Here is a 19,011-nt window from a genome sequence, read left to right on the forward strand (position 1 = left end):
ATACAACCCTAAAATGAATGCCTTTCAGATAAATAGTTTTGCTTTCCCTTCCCCCATAGCAAAATCCTTGAGCTTTATTTTTGCCTTGGATAAGCATGGAGTGCTCTCTGCCTTAACGGTGCTTTGAAAACTCACTCTGCCTTTTAAAAAAAGTTTAAAGAGGTAGCATTTCTGTATGAAAAGAAAGAAATTCAACATGCTGATTACGAAGCAATAATTCAGCACAAATGAATGTTTCGTAAACTATTTAAAAACAAACAATCCAAAGGATAAAAAACAATGCAACTCCCTCTGTTCCATTGAAATCTGCTTGAGTAAATCAAGTTACAGGCAGCTGTGATTGATGAATTATGTATGATGCAGCCTGCTACTTAGAAGTGTCCTTTAAAGTAAATTGATGTTCACCTGAAATACAATTATGCTAAGATGGAAAGAGCAATCAATCTTATCTGTTCTTAGTAAGCTTTTCATTCTGAAATTTAAATAAACTATGTCTAAGATCAGGTCATTTTTTAACGGAGTAATTCTACTTCTAACCAAAATAAATTGGAAGATAAAATATAAAACAAAAGTTAAATAAATGCATTGGTTATGTCAGAGAGATGTGTTCCATGCAGTAGTCAATGAAAGGAAAACTTCTGGGAAAATACAGGAGAGTTTACAGGACATTCAGAGTTTGCAGCATAACTTATTCACAGGACCCAGTTGGATCATTTTCTTAGTTGTAACACCAGGTCAAAACATAAGTGAATAAGTTAGTTAATCTTCTTATCCAGATAAGAAATCTTGAGATCAAAAGTTTCCTTCATGAAATTTTGTAAATGTCAACATATATCATAACCCTCATCTCATTTAAGCCAATAATACTTCTGTCCTTAGTCCAGCAAACTCCATATTCCAGCAAGAAACTTTTGCCTGCAAAGATCCATTAATGTGGAAATTCAGTAGCACTTTTTCCCCAAAAAAGCATTTCACTCAGAGTTTTAGAAAGGGGAAGTTTTAATGTGTAAATCTCAAACCCATTTTCCTATTTGCTTCTATATTTGCCTGAGAAATAACAGTGTGGAAGGAGTCTTGAAATAAATTGCTAAAAAAGTTCAGATCAAAGAATAAGCCTATGCAAGGGATGAAATAATCATAATTACTGTAAAGTTGTAATGGAGCTTTGTTTTTTTCATTTTAGTGGTTTCCTATTATTTCTGCTTTTCACCAGGTCTCCTCTAAGTAGAAACTCTTCTGTTTACTAATGGAAGTCTATGAAAAATCTAACTGTGAAAATCTGACTAATGGAGGTCTTGCATCAGTTCAGAAGGAAGATAAGTTTTATAAAAACTGAAATCCAGACAGAGATTTTCCATATGAATGTCTCCAAGTTGAACAAAACAAAAAATAAAGTAAATAAGCTACAAATTATACAATTGGAAATGTCTGTCAGTCATTTAATTCTTTGTGGCTTATGGATCCAGGATAGTGCTCCTGCATTATGGAGTTAGGAGCCTAACTTTACTGATGGTAAGGGGAACTGAAGGACTATAATTTACCCTTTCTATCATGCATTGGTTTAGGCTTCTTAGCCCTTTAGCCTTGATACCATCACTTGGGATTTAGCATTATGGTGTCTTGAATCCAGTTTTATCATGAAATTCTAGTGTTCAGCTGAATGTCCTTTCTGAAGGATAGCTGCAAAATCAAGTATTACTACTACTTATAAATCTCGTCAAATAACACATACTCTGAAAGTGCACTTGATGGTTCATTTCTCCTGGGTTATTCTGGTGACTTGCTGAGTAACTGAGTTCTTAAGGACCTTTGCTTTATCTTGTTTGCTTTATTTTTCATTAGCCTCCAGTACATAGAACACAACAGTTAATAGAATCATAGACTCCTTTAGGTTCAAAAAGGCCTTTAAAATCATAGAGTCCAACCATTAACCTAGCACTTCTAAGTCTACCTCTAAACCATGTCCCTCAATGCTTCATCTACACATCTTTAAAGTACCCACAGGGATGGCGACTTGACCACTTCCTTGAACAGCCTGTTCCAGTGCTTGACAACCCTTTAGGGGACGACATTTTTTCTAATATCCAACCTAAACTTCCCCTGGCATAACTTGAGGCCATTTTCACTTGTCCTGTCACTTATCACTTGGGAGAAAAGATTGACCCCCACTTCATTGCACCCTTCTTTCAGGTAGTTTTAAAGAGTCTGTAGTTCCCTGTGTCCTCTGTCTTACTTGTAAATGGGTGTCACATTTGTTAACTTCCAGTCAGCTGGGACCTTCCTGGTTAGCCAGGACTGCTGATAAATGATTGAAAGTGGCTTGGTGAACACTTCTGCCAGCTCACTCAGTACCCTTGGGTGCATCCCATCTAGCCCCACAGACTTGTGTGTATCTAAGTGGTGTAGCAGGTTGTTGACCATTTTCACTAGGATTATGGGGGCTTTGTTCTGCTCCCCATCCCTGTCTTTCAGCTCAGGGTACCCTGAGAAAAATTGGTCTTACTATTAAAGTCTGAGGCAAAAAGGCATTAAGTACCTCAGCCTTTTCCTCATCATTTGTCATTATGTTTCTCCCTGCATCCAATAAAGGATGGAGATTCTCCTTAGCCCTCCTTTTTTGTTTCTAGACTGTTTCCTCTCTGCTGTGTTGCATTTCCAGTATTAATCTTATTCCAGTTCTTTTTAGTGTATTAGGGATGTCCTTAAGTGTTTCATCGATGATGAAAAAGAGTATTCTTGTAGTCTTATTATACTAGCATAAACCAAAATGAATAGCCCTTTATTTGTGTTTGTGTGTCCAGTGTTTGTGGTTTCATCAGAATCAAGGTATGATTCATCATCTAATTAAGAGCTACAGAATTAGAGCTTTTATATGAGAGAAGCTACAACAAATATACTGACCTGTAGGTTAAGGTGTTGAAAAGGTAAGATTTAGAGCAAGAAGTAAATGGGATAGCCACCTTTTTCATTCTTTACCATTTTTTTCTTAATCTAATTACATGCTATCACCTGGCAGGTGGACTTATTTGAAAAGCAGATCAAGAAATCTTCTTATATGTCAAAGAAAACAAGCAATTTTATTAAAAAGAAGGAAAATGTTGATGAAGGAGAGTAGGCCTCTTTGTTAGATATTATTTAACAAGGAATACAAGCTGAAGCAAAGGTACAAAGGTGCACAGTTCATCAAACCATTCTGTTGAGGAGTCTGCAAGGAGCTAGTAGAGGTGGTCAGTTTTAAAGTGTAGATGGCTTTGGAGTGATTCATGTCAGTCAAGAATAACAGGCCTCTTTCGATCATGGCAAATAATACCATGAAAGACCATGTTATTAAAGTGTGGAAGTTCCACAATAAAACTGCAGCCAAGAGACTACCTAGTGAAGGTATGATTTTCTGGAAGCCCTTCAAGGACATATGACAATTTTCAAATAGAAAATATAGTAACAAAGAGAGAACTTTATCATTGTTTTCACATAGCACTTCACAGACAAAACTAAAAGAGAACGTATTTATAGTAGCTGTAACGAATAATTGAATAATGACAGTAATAGCCACAGCTGGTAATACTTTGCATATGAGAAAGTCACAGCTATTATTTTTGTAGAAAATGTCTAATAAAAACCCTTCCTTATCACAGTAGGTGATCTCTTTCTTTTTAAAAGTCCTGATATCTTTCATGATGTGCAAAGTTTCTTATGCTCCAGGGAAATCTGGGAGGTGAACATCACTGAATGCCAGTACTCTTACAAACTGGTGTTGCTTTTCAGTCAAAAAGCCATTAATCAGCTAGTACAGCAATTGCAGTTTGAAGAGGCTAGGTCATCACCACTTGCTCTGATTGTGTTTCTGACCTGCATAGACTAGTAGAGGAAGAAGGTGTAAGTTGGCCTTGTTGTTAAGTCATCACTCAGGGCAGTAATATGCAATATAATACCAGATGCGTGTGAGATATTCATCTGTAGGCTGTTGTTCCTAATCTGTGTGCTTGAAATAGATTGTTGCTTACATGACTGGTGTCACTGTATTACATTTCCTGGAGGGTTTTACTGCTTTATGGCAAGGCACTTCTTCAAGCTAACAGTGGGTATTTTTCATATTAAATATGGAAAGGAAAATCAGTGATTTGAAGGTCTGGTACTTAGATGTGTGTAAAGAGTCACCTCTAGCTCTGTAATGAGACATTTCTGCACTGGTTTATTAAACTTTTCTTATATTTGGTTTGATTATTTTGGAGCTTCATCTCTTGTTACTGTACGTTTGTCAACGTTGCATTTCATTTGCCATGTGGCAGCTCATTGATCACATAGATCTGTATCCTTTTGAACTTCACTTGCTGCTATGTATGTGTTCATCACTCACTCTGATTTAGTGCATCATCAGCAGTTTGAATTAGTTACTGTAGGAATCTCTGCTTGTGAGATAAATTAACTGCTTTTGTACTTTAGGCTTCACATTGTACATTTGGAGGAAGAATTTCCATAGTGCTTTGGATATCGCTGTCTTTTTTGGTGCTGTTGAGTGGCCACTATATTGAAACAAATTGGTCAACCTTTCAGAGGAGACGCCTGGGGAAATGTGATGTGCTGGCTGTTAAATACAGCAAGGTTCAGATTTCAATCACTTTTTACTATCATAGAGCTGGCTAGTTAGACTTTCTTTCATCCACACTGCTTAGTATTTCCCGCTTTTCAGACACCTCAGTGCATGCCTGTGTTCTATTTGAATTGTGGCAGTCAATATGAAACCCCATCAGAAACTTTCTGGGTGTAAAATAGAGCTCTAATGTGCCATTTTCCATATTGTTTGTCACTTCTGTCCAAGAATCTAGTAGTACAAGAACTATGTTCCATGTATTTTGCTGTCTTATCAGTTTGTTTAGCAGTTAGCTCTATGGTATTTAAAATGAGACGTCATTAGAGACTTCTTCATAGAGTTTTCTATAAAAACAACAACAAAAAACCCTATAAAACCAGTAACCTCCCCCCCCCCAAAACAAACAAACAAAACAAAAACAACCCCCCAAAAAGCCCCAGGTACCTTAGGATCAGGCTCAGTGAAGCAGTGAGCTGTGATGCTCTCCCCGGATAAACAGTGCACATGGAACTACCTGAAGTCTTCCTTTGCTCAGTGAAAAGATGTAAATTTTACCACCAGTCAGGAGCATCATTACGGCTGGAGTACCTCTGGTATTACAGCTCGAGCATTTAGTAGATGTTGGGGAAAGTACTTTTCAGTTAATTCTGTACCCATCTCCTCTGGTTTAGAACACAGAGTGTATGACCTTGGTGAGCATCAAAGTACCACCATGGGCGTACTGGCTATGACCTGTCCTTAAGTTAGTAGCTACTGATCCCTTGATTTTTTTTTAAACTGTCTTTTGTACTGACAGTTGTCAACAAGATAACTTGAGCCTGTTAAAAGCAGGACATAGGAAGTCACAGGAAATCTCACAGGAGCTGACATCACTGTTTTCTACACTGCATGTCCTATGAGATTGATAGTATCTTTAACCTTTTCTGGCCCCTCAGCATTTCTCATGCTTCTAATTTAAATCACCCTGGATTTTAGATTCACATTTTTAGAACGCATTTAGTTTTATGGACTTTTTCTGTAGCTTTTTCCACTATGACTGAAGTAGGTCAGTAAAATTTTATATAATAAACTTCTAAACTTCTGTAAGTTGCAGTGTCACAATATTTTTTTCATTTGAAAGTGTTAAAGATGTACAGCATAGTAAGGGCCAGCGTCGGATATCACTATCAAAAATGGAAGACTTCCCTGTAGATCTAACAGGATTTGAGTATACTATGTGTATAGCAAAATGCTGCTGTTTAAAGAAGAGCTCTTTGAAGATACGTAATTGAAATGTACAGTTGTTGAGAAATGCTAAAATTAATTTTATCTTTGCATTCTTTTCCTTTTTTTTGTATGCCCCTTAACCAGGATTTTCAGTTATGTATTTACCAATGTTTTCTATATAGGACAGTGTCTGATTCAGTTCACAAAGTGGACACCGCTAACTGAGTTGTCCTTCTGTTAAACAGTTTTGTATACTTTTCAGTTCCTTTGTAGACCCAGTTCCTAACTGCTACATAGAATTTTCTTAAATGCCACCCAGTATGGTATCAAAGTGCATCAGCAACGGTCAGGAATGGAAGACATGAACCTTGTAGGGAGGGAAGGGTTGGTGCTAGCCTCATTTTATAAATGGAGATCTAGGTCCACAGAAATTTAAGTTAAAATTTACACAACTATGGAGCATGCAGTAGGAGATGCTTAGTGCAGCACATTTCCCTACTATGTGTCTTAGCACTTATGGCTCATAGAAGTTTATGTGTTCAAAGCACAGCTTCCCCTGGCTTCACCATCAGCTCTGAGTGCTCAGTGTGGCTGCAGCTCAGCTTCCAGTGGCACCAAGGTAGGCCTCCAGAAAATGTTGATCATATGCTTAGTGTTGCTTTAAATAAATCAGTGAGAATGGTGCATATTTGGGTGGAAATTAGACCAGTGTGATTAAAATGAAAAGATCCATGAAATTTCGTTATCTGTTTTGAAACCCAAGAAAATGTTCTGTCAAAGTATTTAGGATTATAAACTATTTCAGATATTCAGAACACACTTCAAATCAGGTTCAGTCACAAGAGTCTAGCTCTGCTACATGTCAGACCACAGGGCTGAATGTAATTCACCCGCACTTACAGCCACCACCTGTCATAACCACTGGGGGGTTTTGCCCAATTTGACATAGGTGCTGTGCAGAGAGAGCTTTTTCCTGAAGTGTTGTATTAGCAGAATATTCCTATTTGGTTATACTAACTCCTTTCCCTCCCTTCTGCTTGGTTTTTTTGTCTCTGGAATGTTTGGATCAGACAGGCTTTTTCCCCAGTTGTTTGGAATTGCCAAGAGAAGGGAGGCACAGGCACTTTGCTTCCTGCTTCAGGGCTCTAACCTCCCTCAAAGCTTGAGCAGCTGTGAGCCCTTGGTACAGGGAGGCAGAGACTCTCTAGCTGCTAAGTCATCTAAAGCTGACCAGAACTAGGAAAAAGCATGTTCCTGAAACAAGATCACTTTCCTTCTGACCTTTAGACCTGTGCTTCAATTGTGTGGGGACAGCAAAGGTTTTCAAAGAGTGAAAAGGTAAAATATAGTATTTTTTCATGTTTTCTGTCTGGTTTTGACTGACATTTTTGGTAGGAATTCAGTCTGAGATTGACTTTTTGAAGATAAGGATTTCAGCTCTAACAGTTACATTTTTGCCACATAGGGGGTCCCAGCAGGGAGAGTTACAAGGATTGATGATGGTAGGTGCTGCTGAACCTGGATAGCTGGTGATGTCCCTGGTGCCCACGTTTCAGAGTCAGCATTGCCTCAACTAGGAGGAAGTCATGCTGTCCTTCAGCTAGGATCAAGTGTTGTTTTATTGCTTTGCTGCTAAAGCTTCTTACAAAACCAAAAACAATTAGCAAGAAAAACACATGATTTACTTCACTTGTTAAGTTTGATTCCTCAGAGCAGGATGCCATTTATGACGATGTTACATAACGTTACAATGTTACAGTGCTACGTCAGTCACATTACAGATATTGCGTACATATTCACTTTCAGTGAGCTTCTTATTTAGTTGCATGTGAAATTCAGTTATGACTATTTTCTCCTTTATTCTAGAAATTATTAAAAGGAAGAATGATCGGTATGAATTCTCAGATAGCGTCAGTGGGCTGATTATCTACTTAAGAAAATGTTTTCTTTTGGAATAAAATTATACTGTTTTCCTGATCTCGGTGACAACTGTGCCTCTGTTGCTATGAGCTAGCACAATGGACTTTACAGAGCACTGGAAGTACACATTTTGTGTGCAATTCTACCATCCTTGTGCAATCAAAATTTCCATTAGCTCTTTAGAAGTCAGTGGGGATATTTCCAACACAAAGACTGCAAGATTGAACTTCTACTTAACACTTAATACATGTCAGAAATAAAATAAATCTACTTCTGTTCAGGCCAAGAGAGGACATTGGGAAAAAGCTGAGTCCCTACTGGATGAAGAAGGCTGTCATCAAAACTTTATTCTTCTTCTCTTTCTCCTACTCCTCCTCCCTCATCCTCTGACTATTGCTTTCCCTTTCTCTACATACATTTATAGTTCACTTACTGTAGCTAGGTAGACACAATAGCGTATAGCCAGATGTAAATGCTAATAGTTTTTAAGTTGCCTTCATTTTGCAAAATTAAATACAGCTTTAGTGACTGTGTTGTCTTTTACGCCATGAGAAAAATCTTCTCAATTGATATGAGCAATAAATAACTTGTAGGTGAAGTTGAAGCTCCACTGTGACTACTTTCATATCTGTTATTCATTGTTACTGTAGGAATGTTGCAGGTCATTATGGACTAGACACGGTGACATGCAATCATACTTAAAATAAGTTTTCTCAAGTGGTTTATGGTGACCTTTTCCATAGTAAGTAACATTAATTTCTTTCCAATTCTGAGGCTTCTACAGAAAAAAAAGTATTACAAAAAAGTACAGCAGAGATTTTTTGCCTAGTTAGCAATCCCTGGGCATAGTTAAAATTAATGCAGAGGAATGAGCAGCCAACCTGTCACAATTAGCAGGTGCCATCCAAATATCTATAGAAAACATTCCATCATTTTTTGTGTGCATTAAAAATATATTGAGCAATATCTGGGTTTAGGTTCAAAAGTATTATAGAACCACACAAGGCAGAACTAAAATTAATGTACAAATTCAGTCAAATATATGCAGTTCAAAGAGTGCTTTATTTCTGTAAGATTTGTTCTTAGCTCAGTAGTTCACTACCACTACCAAGTAATATGTCAAATACATTTTTCTTTAAAGCTAAGCTTAATATACTAGCAGGTGTCTCACTGCACAGCAGATACCTTCAGACTCTACTAGGCAATAACTTTGCAATCCCACTGTTTCCCTTAGACTTTGCGTGCAAACTGTTTTGCCACCACACTGCAACTGCTGTTGTGTTTCAAAATGGAACTTCTGTCCTCTTCATGCTAATGCCTAGTAGGTGAAGGTGAACTTTACAAGGGAAATAAACCTCTCCATTTAATAATTCTGATCTTTTAATAAGGATTCCCAGCAAAACAGAATATATTTTAAAGTAGCTGGAAATTTGTCTGAGTACAAATTTTGAATCTTAGATGCCTCATTCACATTGGATTCATTGAGTTGCAATGCAGAAGATGTTTTAATTGCAAAAATTGTGTTTTTTATGGTGGTTTGAGGTTTCATTCTTTTCTCGTGTTGGAATGAAAATGACAGGGCCATATTGATTTCAGTTGGGTTATTTTTATTTTTGCAGTACTGCTCTTTTATCAACAAGAAGCAGGTAAAGCAAAGAAAGCAGACCCATTGACTTAGTGACAGCTCTTGCCTCTTCCTTTCTCCTACTGGTTTCTCTTATGTCTCAGCATCCTGGATTGTACACTGGATGTTGTTTTGTTTGGGACAGGACACAGGTCCTATCTACATCCTCTAAATGAATGGTACACTTCCAACACCATGGATGACATACTCAACATTGTCCTAATTCTTCTCCCACTGAAATCAATGCTAACAATCCCATTAACCCATATAATGCCAGAAATGTTGGTTCTGCTGATCTGATTATTGAGCATATGGGACTATTATGAATTGCAAAGGAAAAAGGACAAAGTAAAATACTGTAATTGTGTGGCTTATTCAGTGCCATTGGCTCTAGAGAAAATTTAGATTTATTTCCATGTATGGTTCCAGTGTCACTCTTCTTGATTAGTAGTTATAGCTTGCTGTTTGCATGTAATGATTTAATTGCAGATATGACATGATGACAGTGGATATTTTCTAGTTGCTCCTGATTGTGAGCATTGTATTTCTGTTGCGTGTAAAAAAATCTAAGTATACCTTTTGAAAATAAAAGGCTGGAATTTCATCTGGTATACGTTGGTGGGATTCCACTGATCTCCTTCCCTAGGATTTTAGGCATTGACTGAGACAGCAGCCCAAAGAAAAGGCGAAACACAGCTGAAGTGAGTACTTGCATGGTGCTTCTGAAATATGTTGCACACCACTCAGGCTTTTTTGTAACTTCTTATTACCTATTTGGGATTTTGAATCTAGAATTTAGATAAGATGTTTCTGACAGTGAAAATTTTAGATACTGCTTTCCTGTGGTACCACAGTAGAATTATTTGGAACATTAAAAGTGTTACTTGCTCTCAAGAATTTTTAATTGCTTATTGCAGCTAATGGTTAAAATACAGGCTGGATAAATTAGAGATGAGAAATTGTGATTGTACGTGGAGCAGATAAAATAATTCTTATGGGTTATTATTTAAAGAAAAAGACAGAAAAGATTTGGAGAAGATTAAATAAATTAAAAAGCCCACAGTCCTGTTTGCCAGGCCTGAACATCTTACAGGGTCACCACTTTCAAAGAATGAAGAGGCAGATAGAATTACTAATCACTTAAAATATGGAAGCCAATAAATGTCTATCTGGAAGGGATTCAACAGGTAGCTCCTGTGTAGAATTGTTAGAAATATGGAGAGAAAAAAAAAAATATTATCCTTAGTAGCTATATTCTCTGATTGTTCGAAGTGATGTAAAATTCTAGTTCAGAATTTTATTTTTAATGCCAAGTAAACAAGATTTAAGCTGTGTTTATACAGGGACACACCAAAGTTCAAAGTAGCTGATGGTGTGAATTGTAATTGGATTAGTTAAACCTTATTATAGCCCCATGTGGGAATTTTAAAACTGAAGTTAACTCTTATTTCATTTACTTAATTCATGCTAGCATTTTCATTGTGACTTGAAGTCACTGAGTTTAGTCTACTTCATTTTTTAATGACAGTGTCCATACGTAAAGTTTAATGAAGTTAACTAGTCTACTTAGCCTATTGTGGAGGAATGATACCCTCAACCATTAGTTGAAAAGAACATTTGGGTATCACTTTTAGAGAAATGGTCTACAAAATAAACTGTTTACCTTAAATGTAATACGTGGGTCATCTTTCTCTTAACTGTATTCTGACATCACCACTGTGTTTCTGTCTGGTATCTTTCATAATACTTGCGGCATACTTGGACAGGACTTTGGCCTAGGAAATCACCCTTCTGTTTTCCTCAATGCTGCCTCCAGCTGCTTCTTCCCATCCATGCATTGCCACCCAGCACCACTTCATTTGTACCAGTGGAAGACTTTGAGGTCCTTTTTGGTAACTTGATCAAGGAAGGCAGGGTGTCCTTGGTGCAGAATGAGAGATTTGCATCCCATACAGGTCACTTCAGAGATCTGGTTTGCCAGGTAGCCTCAGAAACAGGCGAATGGGGACAAAGAGGCGCAGAGATTGTGGAAGGTACTTTGGCTGTACCACCAAAATGATTAGCTAAAGGGAGATACAGGAATGCATTTGATGCTGTGTCTGTATATAAAACAGATGTGGTAATTTTAGGACTAGATGGGGATTATCTCTGCTGCAGGCATGGTCTTACACTCCTTATGTGTTTGCTGTTTCAACATAATTTTGATGCTGGTTTTTGTTATTGTAGGTTGAAATGCTTTGTTAGCTTAATTATTGGCTTGTTGACCAGAGACCGACTTAATTTTTTGTTGGAGGAGCACATTTTAATGCAATAGTAGATTAAGGGAAGGAAGGATATCAACATTTTTGATCCTCTGGTAGAACTCACTCATGAAAGTTCGAGTATGTGTAATGACTTTAGAGTATTGTCTAGGTTGGCAGTTTCTGACAAGGCTGGCTGGAAGCAGTTTTGGGCACTTTTAGTAAAACTGATGCAGAAGGTGAAGAAGTTGCTTGGCTTACCTCACATGGAAAAAATCTGTTCCCAAGTTTTTCCTTAGCTGGCTTAGCAGTACTGCTTTGATAAGTGGTCTGATCACAGCTGTTCTTTCAATTTGGAGGTAGCTCTGCAGCTTGACTTAGTGGTACAAATTGATTCTGATGCAAATAGAGTTAACCTCCATCTAATTTGCCTTATACAATGTTTACCATGATCGCTAAGGTGAATTTACCTACTCCTGTTTTGTACTCTACTGCTTCTCTGACTGCCTGGCCAAGAGGATGATCACTTCCTGAAGGCTCTTTCTTTCTCAAGGGTTGGCCTGTTTTACAGCTGACAAATACTGCAAACCTAGTTGACTATTTTAGCTTTTCTATTCAGTAGTTTCACTCACTTAGGGGAATCTTCACTTCTTTGTAGCTTGCTGGTAATGCTTTATCAGTGTTCTCACTGCATCTCGGTTGTCACTCACCGATGCAGTGCCTTCTTACCTCTGACCCTCACCCAAGATTTTTTCATTTGAATGTTAGGTAGCGTCAAGATAATATGTGGTGGAAGCTTTGATGTTAGCAGTGTAAAGGAAAGGGGGAAAAAAGGTGGCATGTTGTAGTCAGTGCGTCTGGTGGCTGGTGCCTGCTTGCTTAAGATTAAGTATACAAATTTCTGGGAAAACAAGCATGCTGGATTTGATAGCCAGAGCCTTAGAGTCTGATTTCCACCTGAACTAAATGTTTTTATTAGTAGGTTTAAATCTTTGATGAGTTGCAACAGTCTTGTATAAAACTGTTCGACAAGAACATAGTGTAGGCTGAAGGGACAAGGATGTGCACCAGGAATAGAAGTGAAATACAAATGAGAGAGGTAGGGCAAGGCTGCTGTTTCCTTATCGCTCAGAAATGAGGGCGTTCAGAGCAATGTATTCACAGGAATTTGATGCCATATTTTACTACTTTTTCCTCACTCATCTTATGTAGTGGGATTTCTCAGTTATCTTTAGGAGAAAAAGTTACTCAGATTAACTGGTTCAGATCTCAGCACCACTCGTATAAGTCGTGAGCTGTTCCTTCTGCCAAGTAATCAACTTCATACAGATGAACTGAGGAAGGAGTTTGGTCTTAGAATTGATGTTTCGGTTCCTGGTTATAGATCTGAAGTCTCTCCTGAAAATAAAATACATGTTTGGAGACTTATTTCCCCTTGTTTAACCTCTGTGCATTTATCAGTCACTACCTTTTATTAGTTGTGAGCGTTATCATGTTTGGATGGTGGGGATAGTTCATTTTTTTGAAACCAAGAGGCTCGGTCTCTAGCAGTACTGAGAGAACTAAGACTGCAAAGGGATAAAAGACTTTTTCCTTCTAAATAATCTCTTAAAAAAATCTAGTACAATAAAAAGGCCTGCAAGCTTAATCAATAAAGCATTACTAAAAACATCTTTCAAAAGCCTTTAGCACTTCCACTGTATTTCTGCTATTTCTACTATAGATAGTTCAAGCTATCTGCTTCAGTATTCAAGTAATAATATGAAAAGCATTAAGCCTTTTAATTTTTTAGGGGTGGTTAAGATTGCTATTTGACAAAACTTTATATTATAGTCTAAATCTGTTGGGTTTTTTTCAAGATCTTAGTTTTTTGTTGTGCAGTAATTGGACTTTGCTTTCATGGCAATGACAGATTCTGGCTTTAAAAAAAAAAATCTATTTTATGTTAAAAATTACTAAAACACATGTCAGAAAAACACATTGATTTTTTTATTATTGTTATTTATAGAGTGGAAGAGATCATACTCTGTTATTCCTTTTGCCAAAGAGTGGCTTCATTTTTTAATGCCAAGATGTTAAGAATATTATTACAAGAGAATTGCTGAAAATGTAAACTGAAATGATCACTTTTGTGTGTGTGTCTGATTATGAGTGACACTGTACCAGGGTCTGTGAACTCTCTTTCTACTTTCTCCATGACAAAGAAAAAATTTAAAGGTGGCATTACAGTGAAGAACAAAGGAAGAGTTGTAGACAGAAAAGCTGTCCTGAGTCTTGGGTTGTTAAAGAGGTTTTCCTGCCATATTTTCTCCTCACACATACTGTAGGGTTATAGCTGAAAGAAAAATGTCTGAAGCATATCTTCATGCTCCAGCATGCTCCAGCTGTTGGAAAAGCTTTTGTAGGTGATAGAATTTCGAGTTTATGATGGGAAGCAGCCCTGAAGCCAAATGATTCTGGGTATCTGTGTTTATGAGAAAGTGGCTTTAAGTCACTTTACCTCCTTTGGAGCTGTGCTCAGTGCAGCTTAGATTCAGGACACTGTGTTTTCAGTGCCATCCTCCTTTTTTCGTTCTGTGTCTTGCATCTCTTCTGTTTGCTTTGGTTCTTTTCTATCCGATGTAAAGGCAAAGGGGTGCCTAATTCTCCTTCCCTGGAGAATTACAGTGAATAAGAACATGTCTTCTGCCCCTTTGCAAGCTATTTAAGACTTAGTTATGGGTCCCCAGGAGGAGAAATGGATTTTGTTCCTGCTTGTTCCATCCTTAGAACAGACAAGCAGGGTACGTTGTAGATGTTTGGCTTCTGTTTGAATACTTCATGTGACGTATTTGATGCTGGTATGTACAAGCCTTTTCCTTTTTAAGCTGAATGCCTGTCCATGAAAGGTACGTCAAGAGGGGCTGATAATTTGGTAAAGAAAGTTAAGGCTGGGTCATGGTAACCCTAGCTAGCTTTGAAGCTTGGATGTTGGTAAGAAAATGTAACTTTGCAGCATATCTGGGAGTGATAGGGTCATTGGGTCTGGTGATGTTCTCAGTATAAACACAAGCTCTCATATGAAGACATAGACGATACAGATCTGTAGAAGCATGAATGGACTGGGGAGACTGAAGTAGGGAACAGTAATGCACTGTGTCTTTTAATGCCAGAATTAGGGAACAGCAGATGAAATCAGCAGATGAGCAGAGTTTGAAGCAGGTATCTTCACCCACAGATCACTGAAGTGGGAAATGCTTTTTTTGAAAGGTGTGCAAATGCTAAGCATTTATTATATAGGTTCAGAAAGCAACTGGCCAAACGCATGGAAGGTAACTATTAAATACAAAGATACTAATCTCGTCAGGATTCCTCATGCCATGAAGTGCTGGATAATGGGAGAGCATGCTGGGGAAGTTTCGCTGTAGGCTTGTCCTATTTTATACTCTTTCTAGGTATCTGCTACTGGTTATTGAAAACAGGATACTGATATATGAGGAAGTTTAATGGGACCTGGTTCAGTAACCTTTAGCTCTTGTAGAAAGTGCACTCAGATTTTGGATTGCCCTTTAGATTTACTATTAGAAACATATTTTGATGCAAACTCTCACTTAGGACTGCTTTTTGTGTAGTATGTGTTTAATAACACTCCTAGTTTGATGCTGTGTATATGCAACTTTCATGAATGATGAAAAAGTGGACAATCAAGTTGTATGGTACCAGGACTGTGCTCATCTGTTGAGCATGTTATTGTGTTTTCTTATTTTGTGGTAAATGATAATGGTAAATGATAAAATGATTCTTTTTGTTTTCCTTTGTGTAATACATATGTAGATTGGAGGGTAATAAATTGTTTAACTGAGCAGTGAACCACATCTAAATTTCCCAGTCTGTGTCTTGAGAAAAAAAAAAAACAAAAGGACAGAAGCATTTCATCTCTTTGCAGTCCTTCTGAACACAAAATGTAAAAATAAAATCAGTAAAATTTGATGTCTAATGGTAGATTGGTAAACAGGATTATTGCCTGGATGGAGCAAATGCTCAAGTGTTCCACTCATTTTATTTTGCTGTGTTACAATTCTGAAAGTAGCTCTCAGAAGGACCAATTCGTGTAGCATTTTCTAGTGCTACTTAGAATGTACAAGTGTATTTGTTGTTATTTATTTACCTTGTCCCACTTTTGTTTATTCCTATTTTAGCTTTTTAATTTGCAATTCAACTTCTTCAGCTTTGAAAGCTATTGAATATTTCACTGTGCCTTAAATGATTCCGTATTTTTAGATAAAATGGAAGCACAGTGTGCTGTAGGTGCAGCCTGTATAATATTGTCTTTTTTTCCAAGTTAGTCTCATGACATTGTTAAGACTCTGCACTGCATTTACAGAGTCAGTGTTCTCATTTAGCCTTCCTAGCCTGTGATTAAATGGGAGTTGCTGCTTCTTGTACTATGAGTTGGCTGACAAAAGCTAAATCTGTCACAGGTGCTACAATTTGTGTATCAGAAAATTTGCTTTCCAAATACTAATTATTCCCAAAGTATCTTACTTCACACAAAGCAGAGATAACAGAGTCAGCAGATTTGTCCCAGTTTTATCACTGTGCTGTAAATTAGGGTTTGTCTCCAGCCATTGTATAAAGTGGAGATGGTAGAAATTCAAATGCAGGAGATCCCATTGATTTACAACCTCTGATGTGTTTTTTCACTTAATTCTTCCAATCAAAATGCTTGAAATGTATGTTATTCAAATAATCATTGCTGAATTTCATTTCTGTAATTGAATGAGCTGCTCTCTAGGGACACAGAATGGTGGGAAACTAACAGTGTTGTCTCTACAAAAACTGGAAGCCTTTTGTGCCTGATAGGCCCAGACCCAACCTGGTCATATGATTAAACTATTAATTTTGGAAGTTAATTTAATATGATGATAGCTTACCAGGGATCAACTTTCTGGCTGCTAAGGGAGAAGAATGGACCCTCAGTCATAGTAACTGCAGCTGAATAAGTATTCAGTTTATAACCTCTTCAGTCTCTGAGTCACATATGTCATGAAAACACACATATGCACAAGCACAGAGTTGGGTACCTGTCACCCCTCTTCCACCACTCCCTGTTGTGGAGACCCTTTGTGATAACCTGTTACAACCCCCGTTGTCAGAAAGATGTATTTTGACATGGAAGCATCTGGATCTGCCTGCATAAAAGTTTGTAGTTCAGTTAGGCTACTGCTTAGTTAAATATTTTGTAGCAAATATATTTGTCACCCGAGTGAGCAAATTTTCGACACTAGATGCAGAATGACCTGCTAAAATAGGAACTGCAACTGTGATTTGGCAGCTTCCCCTTTTATTGCTGAGAATTACCTAGGAAACCCTTCTGAGGTTAGACAAGTAATTTAAATGTATATTCAAAATATTTAGCTTATAGAGTGGCTTATGCAGAAAAGAAAGAGCATTGAATGCCATAAATGAAATTTTTAGTAACAGTCTTTGCATTGTAAACTAGGTTAAGAAACTGTTTATTTACTCTCTTAGGATGAACATAATGTATATTTCTAGATTTTTGACAAATGCAAACATTGATGTGCTTTAACTTCTAATAACAGTGATTCACAGCTCTAGTTGTTTGCCTTGTGTATAGTAATACTGATTCGTATTTTTATTTTATTTCCATAGGACTATTTAACCATTCACAAGTATGGCAATGCAGCCAGAAATGATCTCTGGAACACACTGTCAAAGGTAAAAAGCTTTAATCTATTGCACTGAGGGAGAAGCAAGAATTTACCGTGATATTTTTGTTGGTGAGGTTAGGAGTGAATAGCGCATATTGAAATCTTCAGACCCCAAAGCAAATATAAAAATTGATGCAAAGAAATACCATTTGAGTTAACCTAGTGGCAACAATAAAATATGTTTTTTGCAGCATTTCTATTCTTTGTTATGTTAAAATATATTTCCTTGCTTGTGCTATGGCACTGGTGTTCAGTAAAAGATACTTCATGGAATCTGCTATCATTGACTTCAGTAGCAGCATGCTGAGGCTCATAAGCTGGAAAACACATTAAAGTGCTGAGCACTGGCATTTATATCAGGCATGTTTGTGATTTTGTGTGGAGTAATGATTTGTGTGAATGACAAAACTGTTAAAGCTTTGAAGTCTGGTGTAAACAGATAACTACTTATTGTAACATTTGGCATGCTGTAGAGACTTACAGTTGTTATGTCCGTGCTCCCTTTGGTTGCTATGCCCAAAGGTCTACAGATCTATTAGGGCAGAGTTTAATTTTCATAAAGTGAGCCAAGCATGCCTAAAATTCTTTCTTACATTTGGGTGGATCTAATTGATTTGTCACAAGATCTGTGGAGAAATTTGTATACTCTTTTGGAGCAGCAGGTCAAATGACATTAACCACCTATGTGTGGGCAACTGAACTGAGTCTGTATTGACGCCTAATGAGAGTTGAGACATAAAACAAACAGTCATGCTCTTAAATCTATGTCTTAATTTGAAGTTCAGTGCCACTGCAAAAATATTTCTTGCTTCTCACCTGGTGTCTTCTTCTGTTAAAGCCTTTAGGATAGCTCTGGGTGATGGAACGTCAGAGGGATGAGCATAATATTGAAAAAACAGCAGAAACCACAGCTGAGACTGTATTATGTATAACCACTACAGCTATACTGTATGCTTAAGTCCATTGTTAAGGCCAGTAATTCTGTTTGCCTCATCTGTAAGCACGTTTGTTGCCAGCTGCTTTGTTCCTAATGCACTGCAATTGCAGCTTCAGTTCCAAAGACTTCTTGCTGGGTTCATGTGTTCATGAGAGGTTGCTCAGTCTGTAATCTAGGACTGTTTGGCAGTTAGGGATATTTCCGTCACTGAAGAATAAATGATAGCTGTCAATCTCCTCATACCCAGTCTCATCTCCCATGATGCCATAGTTTCTCTTTTTGTTTCAGATGAAAATCTACTTATAAACCAGCATTTTTATTGACATATGGTATCAAATATGAACATATTAATCCTCAATGTGTTGTGACAGGTGCAGTTTATGAAACAGCTGGGGTTACCTTGGTATTCATAGCCTCACTTTGGGCATGAGGGACAATATTTTCAAGTAACTAGTCATTTGATTCTCAGAACAGAAGCTCTGTTCTTTAAAAAATCAGGCCCTTTGAATATGCATCATTGTAGGCACCCTGCATCAACTAACACTGAGTCTTTTTTAACTCTGGTTGGTCTAGAATATCCTTTGGAGACAGCCACCCAGTATTTCTGTGGCTCTTGTTAAAACTGTGCAAGGCAGGTTGTTTCTTCTGTTACAGCCTGAATGATGTGGGAAACATGACTTCCTGACTGTTCTCCTCCTGTCTGGCAAGATTGCTCAACGCTTACTCTTAAGATGGACAGAGACTTGGTTAAATCATGTAGAGTGTATGCGTACTGGGTGTAA

General features: G+C 37.5%; 1 protein-coding gene across 2 annotated transcripts in view; it reads left to right on the forward strand.

Moving 5' to 3' along the window:
* TRHDE (thyrotropin releasing hormone degrading enzyme) overlaps positions 1-19,011 on the forward strand; it is a 702,876-nt gene that overhangs the window by 121,852 nt on the left and 562,013 nt on the right. For both annotated transcript variants that reach the window (XR_009963855.1, XM_062613752.1), the window contains exon 8: positions 17,234-17,299. Coding sequence is in view for 1 of the 2 variants with exons in the window: in XM_062613752.1 (XP_062469736.1) it covers positions 17,234-17,299 (66 nt within the window). In the remaining variant the exon portion in view is untranslated. The remainder of the gene's footprint in view (positions 1-17,233; positions 17,300-19,011) is intronic.

Source organism: Pezoporus occidentalis, unplaced genomic scaffold, assembly GCF_034315485.1.
Source record: "Pezoporus occidentalis ecotype Australia unplaced genomic scaffold, CSIRO_AGI_Poc_V1 ctg17, whole genome shotgun sequence".
Classification (NCBI taxonomy): domain Eukaryota; kingdom Metazoa; phylum Chordata; class Aves; order Psittaciformes; family Psittacidae; genus Pezoporus; species Pezoporus occidentalis.